The sequence below is a fragment of the Neodiprion pinetum genome, chromosome 2 (assembly GCF_021155775.2).
Source record: "Neodiprion pinetum isolate iyNeoPine1 chromosome 2, iyNeoPine1.2, whole genome shotgun sequence".
NCBI lineage: Eukaryota > Metazoa > Arthropoda > Insecta > Hymenoptera > Diprionidae > Neodiprion > Neodiprion pinetum.
This window is the reverse complement of record NC_060233.1, coordinates 5501951-5523307: the sequence shown is the minus strand read 5'-3', so window position 1 is coordinate 5523307 and position 21357 is coordinate 5501951. Positions and strand designations below refer to the sequence as shown.

At 40.5% G+C, this 21357-nt stretch overlaps 1 protein-coding gene across 9 annotated transcripts in view; it reads left to right on the top strand.

The window, feature by feature from the left end:
• The first annotated feature begins 367 nt into the window (after positions 1 to 367).
• Positions 368 to 21357, top strand: part of DIP2 (disco-interacting protein 2) — a 44066-nt gene continuing 23076 nt past the window's right edge. For 2 of the 9 annotated variants that reach the window (XM_046610838.2, XM_046610836.2), the window contains exons 1-2: positions 10224 to 12868; positions 17539 to 17610. In XM_046610838.2, coding sequence (XP_046466794.1) covers positions 10975 to 12868; positions 17539 to 17610 — 1966 coding nt within the window. In that variant the 5' untranslated portion in view covers positions 10224 to 10974. Of the gene's footprint in view, positions 695 to 10220; positions 12869 to 17538; positions 17611 to 20381; positions 20628 to 21357 lie in introns of those variants that run through there. The other 7 variants (XM_046610843.2, XM_046610839.2, XM_046610842.2 and 4 more) reach the window with 7 other exon arrangements.

Sequence of the window (21357 nt, the reverse complement as noted above, 5' to 3'; positions counted from 1 at the left end):
CACAACGTGATAAGTGAGTGGTAATTATGGTTTTATCGGGACGTCGCACGGCGCTTTTAAACACCGCTTTAAAACGAATCGACATGTCAGTTTTCATCGTTGATACATGCCGAAAGTTCGACAAAGCGGCGAACGCGAATCGTATTGAAGTTAGTAACGTTATAGTAAGGATTGATGCTGAGAAAAAAACCGTTATTTCGCGATTTTAGAATTGTCTGAAATCTAGCAAACCGTGATAAAACAAACCTCACTGATATTTCGAAATCTTAGTTCGTTGAAAATCACAGTAAAATGAAGAAAATATCGATTTTCTCCCCACTGTTTCGTTACTACGATAACGTTACTAACTTCAATCCCGTGAATGCCGGGACGGAGGCAGCGCCACGTTCGCCAGTCTGCGACCGTTGGTGAAGGTGAACGGTAAAAATCAAGCAAGGTATCGAAGATCACCTGTTTCCGAGGTTGACACATCTGCCGTGTGTCTCCGTCTGGCGTCGGGCGTTCGAAACCGTTTGAGTAAAAAGCAAGATGGCCAAGTAGTGTTAAACGGGTTGTGGAATGTGCGGTAGGAAAAATTGGAGATTTCGGTAAAGCGCAGATGGCCTAGCGATGGCCGAGTTTAACATCGACGTGAGCAAGCTCCCGGAGGACGTTAGGGAAAAGCTTGCGGAGCTGGACCTCGAGCTATCCGAAGGTAAGGTGTCGCCGCGCCGAAGTGCAAGTGCCCAATTCCGAAAGGTAACCCCTTCTGACTCACCGCGTACGAATCCCGCAGCGAGCGAGCTGAGCGGCCGAAAGCGGCGGCTGCCGCCTCCGATTAATCGATAATATTCCACTCTTGCCATTTTAATTCACCCGAATAATGCCCACCACCTCATCGCCAGAAGCTCAAAGGTGCGGCCTGGTCCCTCGGCTCGTTCCAACCGCGCTTAATTACCGCTTACGAGCCTCTAATTGAACCCCCGGTGGAACCTCTAACGCGAACCGCACCTCGACGTTATTTTCAATTTTTCATCTTCGTCGACGACGTTCGATAATCGGGCGAAAAATCCTTTAATCCCTGCAGGTTAGACGGTTAAATAGTCCTTCCTTCCTTTTTTTCTTCCTTTGCCAGGAGAAGAACCACTCTCGTCTCTTTAACGATTCTTTTGTCCGACCGCTCTATTGTGTCACACTCGTTGCTACCCCGCGTTTCCTTCGCAGCACCGTCTGGCAGGTCCTCTCATAATCCTCGAGACGAGTAGACGTACGTGTGTGACGTCACTGGGCTGCAGGTGCGAACGAGGCTGAAGTTAGTAACGTTAACGTTACTGCAAGTTTATAGTTAGTGACTTTTAAGTAGTTGAGTTTTCGAAATATGAATAAATCTTGCCTTGTTATGATTTGCCGAATTTCAGACGTTCCTGCAATTTTGAAATAACGTTTCTCCGAACCGTTAATCATTACAATAACGTCACTAACTTCAGCCTCGTGAATATTTTTAGTCAAGGATATCGTGTGGAAGTTGGTAACTATTCATACTGAGAAAAAAACGTTTCATATTCCGCAATCCTAGAAAAGATAAAGAAAATAGTGATTTTTTTTTCTCAACGTTTCGTTACGATCGCGTTACTAACTTCAGCCCCGTTCGTAGGTACGAAGCGTTTACCCGACCGAGGGAAATGAAAATTTGCAGTATCCGACAACTCTCACAATCAGTCCAGCTATAAACCGAAGAAAAAGATGTTCGATGACGGTTGATCTTCAGAAGTTCGGAAAGATCGGCAAAAATATTCATATTCATATTCATATTCATATTCACGTTTATATTCGCTTTCGCATTCGTGTATTACCAACGCCAATTACCCACTTGTCTCTCTTTCTTTATTCCCTTATTCAGCCGCTTAGTTTCTGCCGTTGCAGCTACACTCCAAACGCGTCATCCTCGTGTTAAATTATTAAATTAATATCTCTCCTTTCAGGAGCGTGCACTCGCACACTATTTTTAGATTTTATAACCGTCCAAAGTGTACAAGCACTGCCCTGGTTGCATTTTATTTACGTTGCCTAAAACCAAACATCATCCAATATTTCCGCATCCGCTTTTTACGCACACAGCGGCTACCCGCCGATGATAATAGTTATTACGAAATATTCGTCTTCTTCGTTTCGTCCCAATTTTTTTTTTTTTATTTTATTTATCTCGTTTTTTTTTTTTTTACACCGTTTATCTTTACCATCGTGATCCCATTACCAACGAGTTACAAAACCCGCGTGTCTGACAGATGTTACGGCTTGTATACACACATGCATATATATATATACACACCGTATGTTTTGTTGTGCATGCATAGACGGATGGGTGGATAGATAGACACTTGTTAGCATCGAATTCGACGTTTAATCACAGCGGTGACGTTACATCGAGAAAAATTTCATTCTTTCTGTAGTTACTACGGAAAGTTTTTGTAAAATAAATGTATCGTTGGAAAAACGATTTGAATTACTGTTGAAATTATACTTGGAATAAAATTTCACACGAGTCACCGTATTTAATTAGTAAGCCGGCAGATTATAATTATAAAATTTGTTTTGTTAATCCTGGATATTTCGATCCTCGAACGAGGTTCAAGTCAGTAACATTATATCGTAACAAAACGTTGAGGAGAAAAAATCACTATTTTCTTATCTTTGCAATGATTTGAGAAGGAACTGGGATTGCAGAATATGACCATATTTTGGTTGTTACGGTTTACAGAATTTCAAACGGTTCGAAAATTGCGAAATAACGGTTTTTTTTCCGCTATCAGCATGATGTTTCGTTACGTTAACGCCACTAACTTCAACGTGACATCCTTGATTAAAAAAATTCGGGGGTATGTGCGCAATTCTAAAATCGAATTACTTACAACACCACGTATATATATATTATATATATAATATATTTTAATTTAATATCTTCAAAAAAGGTCTCTCGTCATTTTATGACAAATGTCTATTCTTTCAAAAGTTATTTAAGGACCTTAAATAAATTTTCAACGAGTGAATTTATCAGAAAATAATAAGAGACCTTTTTCCCCGTGTTCATTCTATGGAAAATAGAAAAGTGCGACGCGCAACCTCTCAATGTTAACATTAAAATTTCAAATTTTAACAGGCGTATCTTTATACCTAAATGGAACTATTGAAACTGTTTGGAGGGAAAAAAGAAAAATTTCAAACACCCTAATATATATATATATATATATATATATATGTACAGAGTGAGTCAATTGAAACTTCGAGAATGGGAGGAGCTTATATAGTTGATGAATTAGGTCGTATCCCTCAGCCAATCAAGAGTTTCGATTGACTCACTCTTTACATGCGACATAAGTCTGTCTTAATTCTAACGCGGCAGGTAGAAACGCGTGTATCAATTTTTAAACATCCTGGAGCGCATTGTCAATATTACACAGGCAACTTCCTATAACAGGCAAGGCCCCTAGATAGGGTGACAAAAATTATTACACAACGGGGCCTTGCTGCCTCCTCATGCGGAGCTGTACGGCACGTGTTTGCTTGCGGTATATTCTCTGCGCTCTCTTCCGTATAACGCGAGCCGCCGGTGCTGGCAGCAAATCGACGGTATATCACATTATCTATTCAGAACCGGTGACGTATTACTTCCTATTCATACTTGCGCGACGTTTTTTCCATCCATTTTTTCTTTTTTTTTTTTTTTTTTTACCCTCTTCTCTCATTCCAATTTTCGCATACATAAGTACGTGTATCGCCTATGTGATAAATAGTACCTTTTATATTTTCACGTTTAATATACCTCCGGTATTCGGTTATTCAATCGTCGTTTTCAAAATATCTCTGCAAAGGTTTCAAACGCGATCCCGTTATAGCAGAAGAGTAAATTACTTTTCACTTGTATCTTTCGGCATTATTAATCCACTGATTTTTTTATATTTATTTTATTCGTAATCTAAACTAAATTCTAGGATAAAGAAAGAAGGGAAACGACAACACCGAATTACGAAAGTTTCGAGCCGACAACATCTTTTTTGTATCAGCGATATGAAATATGTTTTAAAAACGTATGTTAAAAATAATTCACACTAAACGCGGGGGTAAATGTTAACATGTGTATTATCGTTGTGTACCTTGTATAATTTGTACAATGTTAGGGTGTTTTAGAAAAAAAATTGGCGATTTTACACCGTAGCACTCTCTTTAAAGTAAAGTTTTTTCAAGTTAAAAGAAAGATTCTGTGAAAATATGAGCGCTCTACGTTATCCGGAAGATCGCGCTCAGTTGATTTATCACTTTTATGCATTTATTTAAATTGATGAAGTATCGTGAATAATTTCTTACTTATTGCTTACATCAATCGTAATATCAATTTAGGTCACTAAGAAGACCCACACTTGTAATATCAAGTCTTCGTTTCATGTTTGACAAGCGCATCTGACGACTTTTTCATTATTAATTTAATCTCATAAAGTAGTTTTAATTTAATACGAAGTTTTAATTTAGGAGCATAAGATTGACGGACGATATATCGTTGCGTTGTGGATCGTGATGTTTGGGTTGAATATAAATTTCGAGAAAGAAGTAATAATTGAAGTGCTGCAACGAATTCAAAAAAATGTGAAAAGAAAGTGTAAAATCACACGATCGCGATCTTCCACATTTAACGCAGAACGCTCATCTTTTCACAGAATCTTTCATTTGATATAAACAAACTTTCAAGAGGGTGCTATGGTGGAAAATCGAAAATTATTTTTTTTCCGAAACACCCTAATATTATACACTTTAATTCATACATGAACGGTTATAATTTTCACACGGGCTTAAATTACCTATTTTTGAGGTAAAAATAAGAGGATATGCGAAAATAACCGAACACGTTTGAACATCATTCGATGAATTTTTAGCTGTATAAACGAAGATAGAAAATACGTGATAGGTAAAGATCCTGTTGTATTAATTAATCATTATCACACGTATTTCGAGCCTCCAGGCGTTGCCCGAGATAGGAAAAAAATGATCCAACCATATCAAAGTTAGCAACGTTAACGCAACGAAATATCGAAACTAAAATCATTGTTCTGAAAATTTCCAACGACTTTAAGGTAGTTTAATTTACGACATCCGAATACACTTTGCTTTTTAAAAATATATCACTCAATTTGAGACGATCCTACACAGTTACGAATGATTTGTTCCTAAAAAGGAATCGTTACATTAACGTTAAGAACAATTCAATCTCTTAGGATCGAAACGGTGCTGAGGCACACCGAGTTTCGCCGCGTTGCACGCCCGTGGACCACCTACCACCTCCTCTTGGAGATCAAGGTCGTTCCTCGTTGGGTAAACGTCCTCAAAACGCCTTGAGTACTCGGCTATACCTACCATACCTTTACTGATACCTGTGTACGCTTCTCGATGTTGCAACTTCGTCGTCGCCGCTGCTTCTTCTTCCCACACGATGGTCGTTCGTTCGTTCGTTGCCTCTAAGCTGAATTCCATCGTAACCACGTAGATCTATCCGTACGTATCTAAAAGTATGGGTAACCCGGATATCGCACATTCCGTGTATAACGCCGTCCGACGCGTCTGTCGAGGAAATAATTTCTCAGCAACAACTGTCCGAGGGAAGAGGGTGAAAAACGAGAAAAACAATTTCGCTACAGGTGGAAAGTTTGACCAGAAACGAAATTTTCGAGAGTCGGGATTGGGGAATTTATCAATACCTATCGTAAATCGTATTACGTGGATCTTTTGGAAAATGTAGCGTATTCTGCTCTCGCGGATTTCATTCCCTCGTTGATTATATTTTTAATTTCTTTTCATTCTTCCTTTTATGTCTAAAATTCTTTTTTTCACTGTACCAATTATACAGTGTATTGTAGAGTACGATAAGGTATAAAGCTCTTACAGCGACTGTAAAGGCTGGATGTTGAAATTTCAAGTTGTTTTGTAAACATGATTTTGAAATTGAAATTTCGAAACCACCATTTTTTCATACACAATGTATTGTATGTATGAATATATATCGATCGTTTCTTGCTGCTTCCTTAATTTTACAATTCAATGGAGCCCTTCTTTCCAAAACTTTATTTCTCATTATACGACGTGAATTGTTCATTTCGTCGTCGTACAGACGGTCGTATGGCATTGAAACAGCAGTGTGAAGTCCTGCAACTGTTTTTTTTTTTTTTCTTTTTTTTATCCTACAAGTACATTTATACACCATACGGGGTGCTGGATGGATTAGGAGACACTTGATACGCCCGTATAAGGCAGCCAGGCGTTGATGGTGCGGGGTTGAAGTTCCGAATTTAAAAAGCTTCGAAAACGCCTAATTCCGAATTATTTTGCGGCGAAACTTGAAGTAAAGAAATCGAACTTTGAAGAAACGACAAAGTTTCGAATGGTCGGAAACTCATTCGGAATTTTGATGTTTCAGATTTTCATATTTTCGGCATTTTATCCTTTCGGAACTTTACAAATTCGGAATTTCAACCCCGATTTAATAACGCTTGTCTTCTTATAAGCACAGTACGGATGTTTTCATCCCCGTTAATAATAATATCTCGTGTATATACCACGTGTCCGTTAACGCGTGCAGTAAACGGGCGGAAGTAGACGACGTTCGTTCATCATCCCGCAGGTGTGACACTTCTTACGTTACTCGATCGCCGTGACCAAATACACTTCCATGCACGTAGTGTCAAGTTATACGGGTGCTGCTGTTGTAGCACGTGTACGTCAGTTCGTTGATCGCCAAATCGAGATTATCGTAGTTACACATTCATCGCAATATATGTATACGATATTGTATTTCACATTACATGTGTGTAGAAGAAGCGGGAAGTAAATATGTTGCGTGGGTGTAACGATTACGATACCGCTCAAGTATGATAATGAGATGCCGATAGAAACTGGTATACCTGTAATAGAAAAAAAGTGAAACCGCCGCGCAAAATCCTCGGGAGAAAGAAAGCAAGAGCGATGAAGAACCTCAAGTCGATCCCCCTCCCTCCCCGCCATCATCGCCGCCCACCGCGGAAAGTTGAAACGATTTAACGCGGTCTGTCGTAGCTTCAAAGGTGGGCGACTTACGGCGACATCGGTTAACTGCGATCCGATCCTCGTATAAATAAAACATCTATATATACATATATATGCATACGGGCAGCCTACGTATATGGATTTATGTTGTACGAAATTCCTTCTCTCTCCGTGCGTGTGTCCAAATACATATTTTAATATTATGTACATATACGTGGGTGGGAATCACTGGGATATTTCCCGTTTAAGTTATATAAATTCAAATTAAACGAACGAAAAGAACTGTGAGAAGAAGATGTGAAAAATAACTCTTTTTATACCCGTTGATAGCAAGTATAGGTATATTATTTATACATACGTATGATCCTCACCGTCGGCGATTTTTTTTTTTTTTTTTTTCATTTTTGAGCATGGTGTAGCGTCAAAAAAAAAAAAAAAACACCAGCATCCGTCACCGGGTTTGATTTTTAATGCTCTGAAAAATATGAAAACCCAAGTTTCGAATGAATATAGTCGTAATCGATTGGGTGTAATTTTTTTCGAGAATTCTTTGTTAAAGAACGAAAAGTTTGAGTCCAAGCTGGAAGTGGGAGAGCTTTTGGGTTAGAAGCTACAGGCGAGACGAGTACGCTAACTGTGAGAAAAAACGTATGAAATATAAATTTGTAGAAGACTTAATTTATACAGGGTGTCAGGCGCCCGGGAATTCCTGGAGAACCGGGAATTATACGGGAATTCGAAAGTGCTCTTGAAAATGCGTGAAATATTGGGGAATTTCATATAGCAATCGGGAATTTTTTCATCCAATTGAACTTGCGTAAAATTTCGTCCTAGGTCTAATCATGACAGCTCTTACTCAACTCATTTCACATTAAAATCGTATCTTCGAAATATTATATCATAATTCATCTACTATAGTTATATTATTAAGAAATATAATTCTTCGCGGCAATGCGAAGAATTTATTCTTTTTTCGCGTCAATATCCTCACCACATCTCATATACCTGCAACTACCGTAGATACATGTCTTAAGCAGGGCATAGGGATGTTTAACCCTTTTTTGGGGGGGGGATTCAACTGATTCGGAAATTTATATTCATCGACGAGCATATTATTTACAATAAGTATCATGCGCATTTAAAGATTACTATTTAAAACGAATAATATTCTGTCGTTATACAGCTGAAAATAATGTTACGAATGTTCAGGAATTTTTATGGACACCCTGTTTACAGTTGTATTTCCTTGTTTCATCTCTATCTCTTCTGGTCACCGAACACTATCTTGAAAGAAATATGAAGCTCAAGCTAGCAGCCAGAGTTATTAGTCAAATATGTCAAACTTTTTCGAAATAGAAAAATGCAGTTCAGTTTTACCATTACAATTCTATAAAAGTATGGAGGGTTCAAGGTATTTCACGAAATTAAAAAATTTTTGAACTTCACTACCTTATTCCATTGGAACATTTGGCTACTAAAAAATGGTAGCATAATAATCGATTCTACCAGACGTGATTTGTCCTGAAAAAATTTGCAGTAGCCTTTTAGATTCCCTCCCTGCAGCAGGTGATGGGGGATTGGATTGACCTTAATTTCGCTATTCTTTCCATCTATCACCCCGTGCGCCACTTTTGTATCACGGCGTGCACAATCATGCAGCGAGTTTACAACAACCGCATGTAGGCTTTGTAAACTCTGTACCCATAAAGTAACACTGATCGAGTTCCTCCGCTGCGTTGCTGCCGTTGCTGCTGCTGCGGAGACTCAATATTATCTATATACCGGAGAAAGGGTCTCCTTGGTACAAGTTTAACAGTGTAGAGCCGTAAAGAAAGGCGTGTACACCTCTAGGTGTGTTACATGTACATACCTATACGGTTACGCTCTCACAGCTGCAGAAGAAACGTTGGAGGTACTTATTTATTCATGGTGTTATATCGGTATCGAAATTCGATGATAACACAGCTTACGATCACGAATGAATTCAGTTCATTGTCAAGCACGACGGATTTTATTACTTGGACGATGTATTTTATATACCTCGTGGACGAATGGGGCAGAGGTTTAATACCTATAGCTAGAAGGAAACAGAGAGAGAGAGAAGTTGAAAAGAAAAAGGAAGGATACGCGGTAAAACGAAAAGATGGTTCGAAATACCCGGAAATGAAAACGCTGTAATAAATTCAGCAAGAAATTCTTCCGATGATGTTTCACACGGGATTATAATTTGAATTAAAACTGCATGGGGCACACATACCACTGCATCGAGTTTGTTTCCAATGCGCAGGGTTACAATATATACCACACATGTATATGTGTGTAAATGTCACGTGATCGAGGAGAAACTGCTCGACATATATACACTCGAATGTATAATCTAATCCATGTTATATCTATGTACACATACCTCGAGCGAGAGATGGAAGAAGAAGACCGTGAGGTCCAAACGAGGATGGGATGCGGTAGAAGGTATTTTGCTTCCATTCCCTTTCCCCTCGTCGGTGCTGCTGCAGGATGGATCATTCAGTCAGCTATTCCTCCTCCTCCTCCTACTCCTCCTCATCGAGTTCCTCTGCAACGGCAGAGATATACCTGTATAGGTGTAATGTATTATAATACCGATCGCGCGGGCTGCGAAGCATGCGATGGAGGCGCAGACGACTGGTCCATGCAGCAGCTCATCGACCCACTCAAACGAGGAGGAGAAGGAGAGAGGAAGGAGTCAGGCAAACTCCTGATCGCTGCCTACTCTTCCTTGATTCCTCTCCTCTCTCCTGCTATCCGTCCGTCTGCCTCAGATGGTTTTGCTCAAGAGCTCTTACGGACACGTAGTGTTGTTGACGACGTCTCGACGACGATCATCCTCGAGTGACGAAACCTGCCTAGATCACATTGGTGTACAGAAGAGAAGAAGAGAGGCTTTCTCCGACTTGCGAAGATGCTCGGCTGCATCACTTAGGTGGGAAGAAGGAGGAAGAAGAAGATGCCGGTACAGCGGCAGCAACGTCGAGGGCAAAAGCAAAGCGCAACAGTACCAGTAACAGGAGGAACGGCGGCCCCCACGTCGTCGGAGAGAGTGGCCAAGCGACTTGCCACCACCACGAACCACCACCACCACCACCACCACCATCGCCGTCCGTCCGTCCGTCCACAACAACGAATCCACGAATTCACCGAGAGTGTGTAACCAGCCACGAGCACGAGCCGCACGGGTTCCACCGTAATCACGAGAGGAGGAAGAAACGGACTCGCTCCAGTGTCGCTGGCTTAACCGTCTATAGTTTTCGGTTTAGTGCTCCGGGGCTTCGATCCCTCGGACCTTTTACATTCCGGCTTGTGATCGGTCCTTCTGCCGCACGGTAACAGAGCTTGTTATCGCGCGAGTGTGCGTTTTTCTTTTTCTTCTTTCTTTCTCTTTTTACTTGTGTATATAAAGATAGTGATGAATGTCAACAAGTGTCGTTCAAACAAGTTTTGTTATTGCAAGTTTGACGTGCTGGTGGCGGTGCTGGTGGTGGTGATTGTGGCGGTGCGGAAAGAAGAGGAAAAAATAACGCGAAATCGTGCAGTGTCGACAAGGAGGAGGTGTGAACTGCAAAAGTAGTGGTACGCATAGGAACGAGTCGAGCTTTTCTGCCTTCGTCGATTGTACTTCGCAGTCCTGTTACACTCCGAACCGTTGATACGATACTCCGACGATCGGATATCGGACTCTGTACCGCGTTATACCCGGGCCGAGTCGAGCTGAGTCGGCGAAGGGCGGAGAGTCAGAGAGAGGAGGAAGGGAAGAAGAGGAAAAAGGAGGAGGCAAGTCGAGGAGAGAAGAGAATCGAAGCGTATAACGTGTGGGGCCTCCGCTGGAATGCGGTATTGAAGGATACAGCCTAGGGGTGGTGGGCAGCAGGCGGGACAGCCATCGCGGGTGTGTTCATGAGGCCTCTGTCGTTCGAGAACCTTAGGAGGCTGGTGGGCCGGGGTAAAGACAGGGACGAGCCGTCGTTCAAGCGGAGCGAGTCCTTCAAGAGGATATCGATACGCAAGAGCTACTTGGACCGGGGTAAAAGGCGTCAAAAGCTTCAGCAGAAGAATGCCGCGGAGAAGAAGGCTGCAGCCACCGTTGAAGAGCAGCAACAACCGCTCCTGAAGCTCGAAGATGCCGAGCCCAAGGTGTCCGCGTCATCTCGCGACGGCACCGTCATCGGCTACGGCGAATGGCTTCACGGGGTCAGAGCGACGTCGGCTCAGGACGCCGGTCCGGAGTCGAGGAACTCCATCAGCGTCGACCTCGTCAACGGCTTCGAGGTTCTTAAGCTCGAGAAATCTCCCGTCGTTGGAAGACGCGCGACTCGCACGGGCAATAGTACGGAATGTCTGCAGATCCCCAAAGAGAAGACTACCTCGGATCAGACCTCGCAAGTCATTGCCGATCAGCAGACGACGACGACGACGACGATGACGGTGGCTGGAGTTTCGCCCAGCGTTAGCATCAGTCTAGGCAGGATATGGAGGGACGGTATACCTGTCTCGAATTTGGGGCCTCATCATTCGCTCGACAGTTGCATCAACCAGCAACGGAAGCCCCAACCGACTGTTGCTAGGACCGTTTCCGCACCGGAAAAATGCCACGTTAGTGTAAGGGAGGATGCTGCTGAAACCGACACAGCTAATCAGGGCTTCGGATTCTCCCTGTCGATATCGCGGTTGGCCGCGTTCAGGAGGTCGAGGAATGGCTTCTTCAGGAAAAAGACCACCTGCCCGAAACCAGCTCTCAGCGTAAGCCCCGATGGTTACTTCAAGCGTACTTCGTCACCGCGGAAATCAGCCTCGTCGGTTAAACAACGAAAGGGGCGGAGATCGTCTGGGCGAAAATTCGAACAGACTAAAAACGCAGCCGCTGGTGTTGCTGCTTCAGGATCAACCCGCACTCGGAGAAACGACTCGGCGGTTTCCAATCCCGATCGATCGCTTAGTCCCGTATGGTTCGTTCCTCCGGAACGCAGGCGGTCTAGGAGGCAGAGACGCGTCTGGAGGGAGGTTCGATGTCTACCCTCCACACCGGGGACCGAAAACCACATCGATGATACGGCGTCTAATCACTCGGACGAATTCGACGATCAGAAGCTACTCTTGTCCGGTGACTTTAATCAGAGACCATGGTCCGAGGGTAACGAGTCGAAGTCTGTCGGGCGCACGGCTTCGCCTTCTGGCTCCTCCTCGCCATCTTATTCGTCCGCATCAGGTCGGCGTAACAACTACTCGGGTCTCGTTGTTAAGATCAGCGATTTCAACGAGGACAAACTCGTCTCGGCCGAACTCAGGGTCTCCGGTGCTCTGGCGAAACGGCCAAGCTGGCGTCCTGATATCACCAACAATTATTTCGCCACTAGAAATTTTGCAGACTTCATACACCGCGAGGGACACGAACCTGAGGATGAACAGAACAGTTCGGACTGTTTACCGATCTACCGGTGCAAGGCCCAGTCACATTGTCGAGCGATCAGGCGACGACGCGATTCTCACAATCGACGGTCCTGCTGCTGCTATTGTACCAGTGAAAGTGACTCCGAGGTTAACGCTGCTGCCGTTGATACCGCTGCTGGGAATATCGTCGATCCGGCATCGCCATGTTTGGTCATCGGTTCAGATGATAAAAATCGGTCGAAAATACGACGTGGTACGCCGACCGCCGATCAGAGACACCACAATCATCAACAACGGCGAAGACCCCTCAGACGGAGGTCTCAGCTTCAACGGACTCGGGCTAGCGGACAACCCGTTTATCTCGTTAGAAAATGCTCATCTCTCAGACGAAGACCCGCCAGTCGTGAGTGTAGCAGTTCTTTTTCGTAGTTGTTGATTGACGACTGCGTGTCGTCGGTGTACGCAGGGTTCGTTCCTTCACGGTTTGATCAGAGCTTGTCGCATGAAGGGAAAATTTCAAGTGATCCACGTCAAGTACTTTGGATTAAATAACGTCAACTCCTTGACGAAGTAGTAGAAGTAGACCATTGACGAAAAAAGGTGAATAATGAAGGCGGAGAATTTCAATGGAAATATATCGACGTGTCGTACTTCAACAGATTGGCGTGAATTCTGCCAATTCCCTGAGTTGGAGCGTTGAAATTCTCTGTTGAAGAATCTGTTGAAGTACGACTCCTCGATCGTCGATGTCTGGCGCGTCGATTGAAGTAAATACAATCCAAGGGTATCGACGTAAATCAGTTCAAATTTTCTCTCCGTTTATAGACACTGCCGTTTAATGAGCAAGAAGACAGGGACGTTAGTGTAACGGTGCATGTTTAGGAAAAATCGTTACTTTGCACGCTTAGGAATGTGTGAAGTTTAGTAAACCATGATAAACAAAACTAACTCTTTTATAGTTGGTAAAGCCAACTCCTTGAAGTCGTTCTTAAATTGCGCGACTATGATTATTTTATCTGATGTTTCGTTATGTTAACGGTACTAACTTCACCTTCATATCATTTATGGATTTATTGAAACTGCAGATCGTCCTACGATCATTACAAATTGCGTGACGTTATTTACACTTTTTGGTGGTAAAAATATAAATGGCCTTATCTTTGGTGGATATGCGGTTTCGGCACCAAAATATATTCCTATTTATCAAATTCGTAAATGACATAAGTTCGTATACGCCAGTTTTGTATTTTCTTCGTAAACGATGCGAAAACCTTCTAAACATAGAAATTTCTATTCCTCAAAAAACGGCGTCGAACTTAGCCAATTTTATTCTTTCGCAAACGCTTTAAAAACATTTAATACGTAAAGATTCGTCGAATTCGGTAATAATGTTTAAAATTTTTTACTTTCTCTCAAAAAATTATATCAAACGTAAATGTACGGGGTCGTATTTAGGCACATTCGACCTTACACCATTATAGCGAACCTGATTAATTTTCATAAAGTTCGCGATGAAGGGTCATAATCGACAGTACCTACGACCTTTTACCGTTAATTGATATCCATTTAAATTCCAACGTTTTTTTAATGCACAAAGCAGATAAAAATATGCGTTTTTAACCTTACGCGTGGTGAAAGGTCGCATAACAGTCCATACGTCCCTACACTATCGGACACGCGATATTGCACCTATAACTCACAAGGCGAAGGTTCGTTCAACCGAAACTCGCCGCAAGAATTGAGCGAGCACATCACGGTCGAGTGAAGAATCGGGTAAACATTCTCGTGGTTTTATATACTGTATATACGCGATCGTTATCATACCTACTACTCTCGTAATCTGTGTCACAACGCTTCGCTAAGCGTTCACCAGATCGTGAAACTGGTTTTCAATTATTCTCACCAGAATCCGCAGAATTTGACGCCCCGCGTCTCAAGTCGTCCTTATCGGCTTCCAAGACTCTCCAGGGTATCTAGTAGCGTAAAAGCTTGCGTTGCTCTTTTACTCCGGACTGCAAAAAAAGTTTATTCTTACGGAACACTTTCTTGTCGTTGCTGATGCGGCATCGTCGTGTAATGCCGACTTTGGTGCTCGGAAGTTTTTTTGTTATCGTCTTATATTTTTTCTTTATTCCCCCTTCGAATGATGGAGAAACGAGATGCCGTTGCTTAATCGTGAGAAACTATTCGTTGTTGTTAGACCATTTGATCGATTTCACCTACAAAACGATACGATATTCGCTAACGTTTTGTAACGCAAAAATTTGTTACAACTTCATTAGTTATAAAAAAGAAAAACGTGTCGTGCGTTATTTAGTTTTGTTTTGTTCGATTCACACTTTGCTTTTCATATATATATATGTATGTATGTATATATCAGGAACAACGTATTTACGATTTCTTAAAAAAATTTTAGAAACCGTGCAGAGACTTTCAGGTCGGAATATTGGATAAATTGGAGTTTTAGAAAGTTGAAGTAAAGCAACGTGCCGAGTGCATTTATTATATCATTAACCACGTGATGCGTAGAGAGATAAGAAACTTTTCAACGTTTCCACTGAATAAATAATACATATACACACATAGATAGAAAACAAGGCTGTAGGTTCAGGGCAATGTTAACTCACGTGATATTACGGAGAATTTTTCAATTTATGCGAAACATATTCAGAGGATTGATTAAACTTGCGCAGGATTAAAGTTAGAAATTCTTATGGTATAAAGATTCATCTGGCTCGTCTGGTTAAATTAAACCAATTTTATACCAACGATGGCTAATTGATAGACTAATTAATAATTATTCCTTGACATGGTGAAAGGTTAAATTACTTTATGCTTTTATCCTGTAAGCTTTCAAGTTTCACTTACAATAACAGATCGCATCAGATTTCCGGAAGATACAAAAACTGTTCAGTATTCGAACTTTCCATTTTTTTAATGTACGGTATAATCTTTACACTTGACTTGAATCGTTGATCCCTTTTACGAGGTTTGAAAAAAATAATAACGGTGTTTCGAAAACGCAATTTATGCATCATCATATTTGTGCGAATGAAAAGGTTGGTAAAAAATCATGGTATTTTGCCCTGTATCCAATGAAAATCCGTCGTTGTTCAGACGTGCAAACTTCTCGTTCTCTATAATCTGCGACGACGACGATGATGATGATGCGATGATTACAGCACGATCACGATGAAAGACGATGTGGGCTGCAAGAAAGGCCAACGACCCGGTTATTCTTCTAATTATTCTTCTCTCCGTCTAAAGAATACTCTCGGCGATGCAAAACGGCGTGATGCAGGAGAATTTTTCTATTGGTAGAAATTAGGGCGAGAAAAATACCCGTAATAAACCACTTCAACTTCCGTTTGACTTCGTAAAATCCTGCACAAACGCTGGCAAACGAAACCACCGTCTCGTCGTCGTATTCTTCAAATGCAACGTGCATCGTTTTAGACGAGACATTGCAGGTCTCGATTATTACTACCGATGCGGATTTTCGACGCGTTTCTGCGTTCCTCTTGCAGTTTTCATCCTGCACTTATATACGTGCAATTTTCTCTCAGCGTGTTACCGTTTCAACGGTTTACATCCGTAGAAATTTTACTCACCATCCGCAGTCCGTTATGCACCGATATATGCTAATACGAAAGACAGATGGATAGGTATTCGCACGAAGGTATTCCACGCCAACTCGACAGATGATTTTTCACCACCGTTTTTGATTTCGTTTATAATTTTTTACACGATTGTCCTAAATCCGAATAGCACTACTGATTTATTTTCAATTTTTAACTCCAACTGTTTTTTCGTTTTTTTTTTTTCTTTTCAACTTTTAAGAATCAAAACAGAATTACATTTTTGATATTTTCCAAAAGATTCTCAGAAATTATTCGATCAAAGACGATCATTTGAGGCCAAATCCGGAGGTATCCCAGAAAAATTCAGAAATTTTTATTTTACACTTGAGGAATATTTACTTCCGGATTTGGCATCAACTGATTGTTTCTGATCGAAGAGTTTTTGGGAATTTGAATATAATAACGGTTGGAGAGAAAAAAGTGATATAATTCAGGAATGCTATTTAGAGTTGGGACAATCGTATGAAAAATTATTAACAAAATAAGAAATGGCAAGGTAAAATCATTCGTCGTGTTAGCGTGGAATATGTACCTCGCCTATAAATTGCATGTACTTCATACCCATTACTCCATGTAATCTCTCTCTATCTCTCCCTTTCTGAGCTGTATAATTTATAACGACCCTACCGAGATTGACACTATTTCAGCCTGACACACATATTTATCTTATAATTCCCTGTCACTGTAGTTTAGTAATCACGCAGAGGACGATGATCCTCATGCTTCTCTCCTCGTTTAGTCCAGTCAAGTAGGTCTGAATTAAAAATATTCGGGATATGGCTGCGTTTTTGTGTCTAGGAGTTTTCGACCCTTAGGAATTCAAATCTGAAGTCATTTTTGAGCTGCACAACCGGCGTTTTAAGAAAACAGCTAAATTTGACGTTTTTTGCGTTTTCCTCAATCACTGCTATCGATGGATGAAAAATGACTTGACCATCGTGTAGGACGGGAAATTCTACATCGAATTACGTCTTCATATGTCGGAAACGGCGTCGGATTAACATATTGATAAGAATGAAATTCTACTTATCGACGGCATCTAGGGAATTTTGGTGAAATAATTTCTGTTTTCTTAATTTGTTAAGACGATTCAATTTCCGACATACGAGAACATAATTCGATGTAGAATTTTCCTCTTTACACGATGGTTAAGTCATTTTTCATTGATCGATAGCAATTCTCGAAAAAAAACGAAGAAAACGTCAAATCTTGCTGTTTTATCGAAACGCCGTCGAAAACCCTGTACACATAAATGCAGCTACGTCTCGAATATCTTTAATTCAGACCCAATTTGACTGGACTACGTTGGCACCCGTTCTTCTTTATCCTCCTCACTCAAAATCGCGAGAGAGAAATCGCGAGGAAAGGAAGAAGCGCGCATTAAACATTTAATGGATGCTAATTTTTCTTTTCTTTATTCTCTCTGTCGCAGGGGACATTACGCAAAAAGGATATGAGAAAAAGAGGACGCGGCTGCTCCAGCAGTACACCTCCAAACAGCAGGGTAAGTCCTACAGATTATCGGCATGACGAGAAAGGATCGCAAATAGTTATACTAAATTTTACTCACATTACCAAAAGAATTGAAAGAAACTTATTCATCCGCTATATTTCATATTTTTATTACCTCCATGGCTATCATCATAACATTCTGAAAATTATTTATAGTTATAATATCTCGTGGAAAAGCGAATTGACTCTTTTTATTCCACATGTCTTGATTTTTTTTTTTTTTTCATTCGAGACGCACAAAATACGAAATATTTTATCCATTAATATCTATAATATTATCTATAATTTTATGAACGTTTTTTAACAATCGCGTTCCATTCTGTTTTTATTTTCTTTTCTCCTCTTCCGAGTCCACACCAATTCGCTTTTGCACAAGAGGTTATTATTATCAACTCGTAGCAAATGTGAAAATTGAATAATTGCGTATAACAGCCGTATACTTACACCTTGTTCCCTCGTCACAATTCTCACACAGATAATTAAATAATTACACGAGAATATATTCGCCTTGGATTCCCTTTTCTGCATAATAATGTACCTACATACATATAAAAAGAGTTTTCTCTACGCGTTTATACATTACATACATACATGTATACCCATTTATATATTTATTATTATATCCACTTTACATAAAACTTTTTTTTTTATGCAATATGTGATAAACGATAACACCTACATACATATATATATAACATTCAAACTGTATATTACACATATATATATATGTATACTTAGTTATAGGCGGGCGAGCCGAGGCGAAGTTAACACGCGAAACGAACAATGGCAGATCTCTCGATCAGTGAGAAAAAAAAAGTGAAAACGCATTTATATTAATAACGCGGTGTAGTTATACTATTAATTTATGCATAAAGTATTATTATTATTACATATTATATGTGAATAGTTTTATTTCAATGTACTTGAGGTTTGAAAATAATTTACCACGTTTTTTCCTACTGTGGAATTGAGAAATTCCTATCGTTACTATAAATTATATCTAAACAAAAACAGAAAAGAGAAAAGAAAAAAATTTACTCAACGCTGATTATTTTTCACACCTAATTGTTTTATACGTTACACTCGTTTTTTTTTTTTTTTTTTTTTTTTTTTTTTTTTTTTTTTTTTTTCAATATTTATAGTGTATAATAACGGTTGATATTTCTCTTCATCTTTTACACTTTTTTTTTTACACACGCAGCAGCTGCATATCACATATTTTATATATACATGTATAATCGCAAAGCGTATTGTAGTGTAATAATCTACGAACATATTCATCTGTTTTTAACTCGATTTCGTTAATTCATTCATACACGAGTTGATTATCTAATATGTAAACACATTTATAATATCACATACATGGGTACAAGTATTTTTCAATAACACATTGTTATTTCATTCGCACGCCATATTTATACAAGCAAACTCTTCATGCTGCTTTAGCCTTGAAATTCAACATACACTATATTTATATAGTCGAAAAAAGTATGCACACATTATATTATCATATTACAGTAATTGACAAGTAGAAAGTTGGCTTTGTACCTGTGTAACATTTTATCGTTTACGGTATGTTTACTGCGCATATTTTATATACCTACCTTATACGTTTTTGCAGCAGCAGATTCATTTTATACTGTTTTGCAATCGTCCGTAGAACGTAGATTAGGTAGTTTATTATTACATGCGTAGTTAGTGTATGCAGTGTAAATTGACCAACAAAACCCTGACAAACGCATTTTAGCAAGAGAAAAATATATAATAACAAAATCCGTTTCAACACGGGTAATAGTCAGCTTAAAGTGTTCTTACACAGTCTACATTTTGTATGATTTGAATACGAGCAAAAAATTTGCACAGATCCTTATATATATCAGATATTTGTAAAACGTGTGTATAATGATTTCAAATTCAATTTGCATGAGAAAATTTCGAACTTTGCATCAGCAGCTGATCCTGTGGAATCTGCATGTATAACAATTGCGGTGCGGTACATGAGATTGTGAACAGTGGAGTAATTTGAATAAATAATTCAATATGCAGTGTACATTATAAATACAACCGCGTATCAATGTATAATGTTCAATCGGTATGGTAGTTTAACCCTCTCTGCTATACAAGCGGTAAATGTGTGCTAAAACGTATAACGAAGTTGTTGCAGATGTAGTCGCGTCGAGATACCGAAACATTAAAAAGGAAAAGATCCTTCTTCGGAAACTGATAAGACAACTTGATTTTTGTGGCAATCATAAAGTATTAGAGTAATTAGATTTATGTATTAGATTTATGTCCTTGAAGAAGAAAAATAAATAAATCAGGTCCTGAGATTAAATTTACAATAAACCTGAGAATCAATCCTGAAAGTAGATACGTCCCACCTTCGAGGATTCTAGAGAAAGGTTTGTGGCTTGGCTAAGTGTCGGTAACGGAATCTGTACCGAGAAGCCTGCTTTACCTATCTACCAGCGTCTCGGGAATGATGTCAAAATTCTTTTTTCTCAACACAGTGCGCGCATCACGTTGAGCATTTCAAAGCAATGAAAATAAGAAATGAATTCGCTACTGCTGAAGAAAATCCGTCATAATTTACGAACTGTCTTCTAAAACATATCTGCCATTGTCCGGTTCGCGTGTAGAGCGAACTTAAAAACGACGAAGCGTCGTTCATTATTCATTGATGAATGAGAAAAATTATCGCAAACCCATACTGTCACACCTATCCATATTTCTATTCGTGCCTTTCGCGTGCGGCTCTCGCAGGGATTGGTGGATTCGGTGTCGGTGTTGGTGTTGGTGTTGGTGTTGGTGGAGGTGGAGGTGCGGATGGTGGCGGTGGTGCAGGCAACGCCGTCGTTGGGGTTGTTGGCCCTGCCGAAAGAGGCGGCAGTGGCGGAACCGGATATGCCGGAGGCGGTGGAGGCGGCGGAGGTGGAGGCGGACGCCCCCAGCCACGCGCCCGTCGCACTCAGCGTCGCGTCACACACTCGGAGAAACGCTATCACTCAGGTAGCTGGTATTCTCTCTCTCTCTTTCTCTGTCGCCACCTTTCTCCCTCGTTTCCCTCGCTTATAAATTCGCTCCCTTTCTTGTCTGCATACATGTATAATGTATATACCTAATACATGTTAGGTATCACATCATAATTTCTCAAATAGTATCTCCACCGTGCACTGTTGTTTTACGTAGGTACACTTGGGGACAATGAATCTGAGACGGCATATTTTTTACACTAGACAGTTACGTTGGCGACACAGTGAAACCTACAGCGCCATCGTCGGCCGAGCGCGAAACAAACTCAATCTCAATACGTAACATAACCCATGACCGTCGAATCTAAACTTAGAATAGAATACGTGTCAATTCAACAAGTCATTATCCCCGCGGTATTCTAAGGCTAGATTCGGCGGTCATGGGTTATGTTACGTGTATTGAGATTGAGTTTGTTTCGCGCTCGGCCGACTGTGGCGCTGTAGGTTTCACTGTGTTGCCAACGTAACTGTCTAGTGGAAAAAATTATCAGCCTCAGATTCATTGTCCCCAAGTGTACATTTATATGGGTATATTGATGATTATATATTATGTGGATCGTTTCTCCGGCTTTCGGTAAGATTTTTCGAAACGGAAAAAGTTTGCGTCGCGGATCAGCACATTTGTATTAATAATATATGGATATACCCGTAACATTGTATATTATACCTATATACCTATAGTTTTGTCGTGATCGGCTTTAATTTAT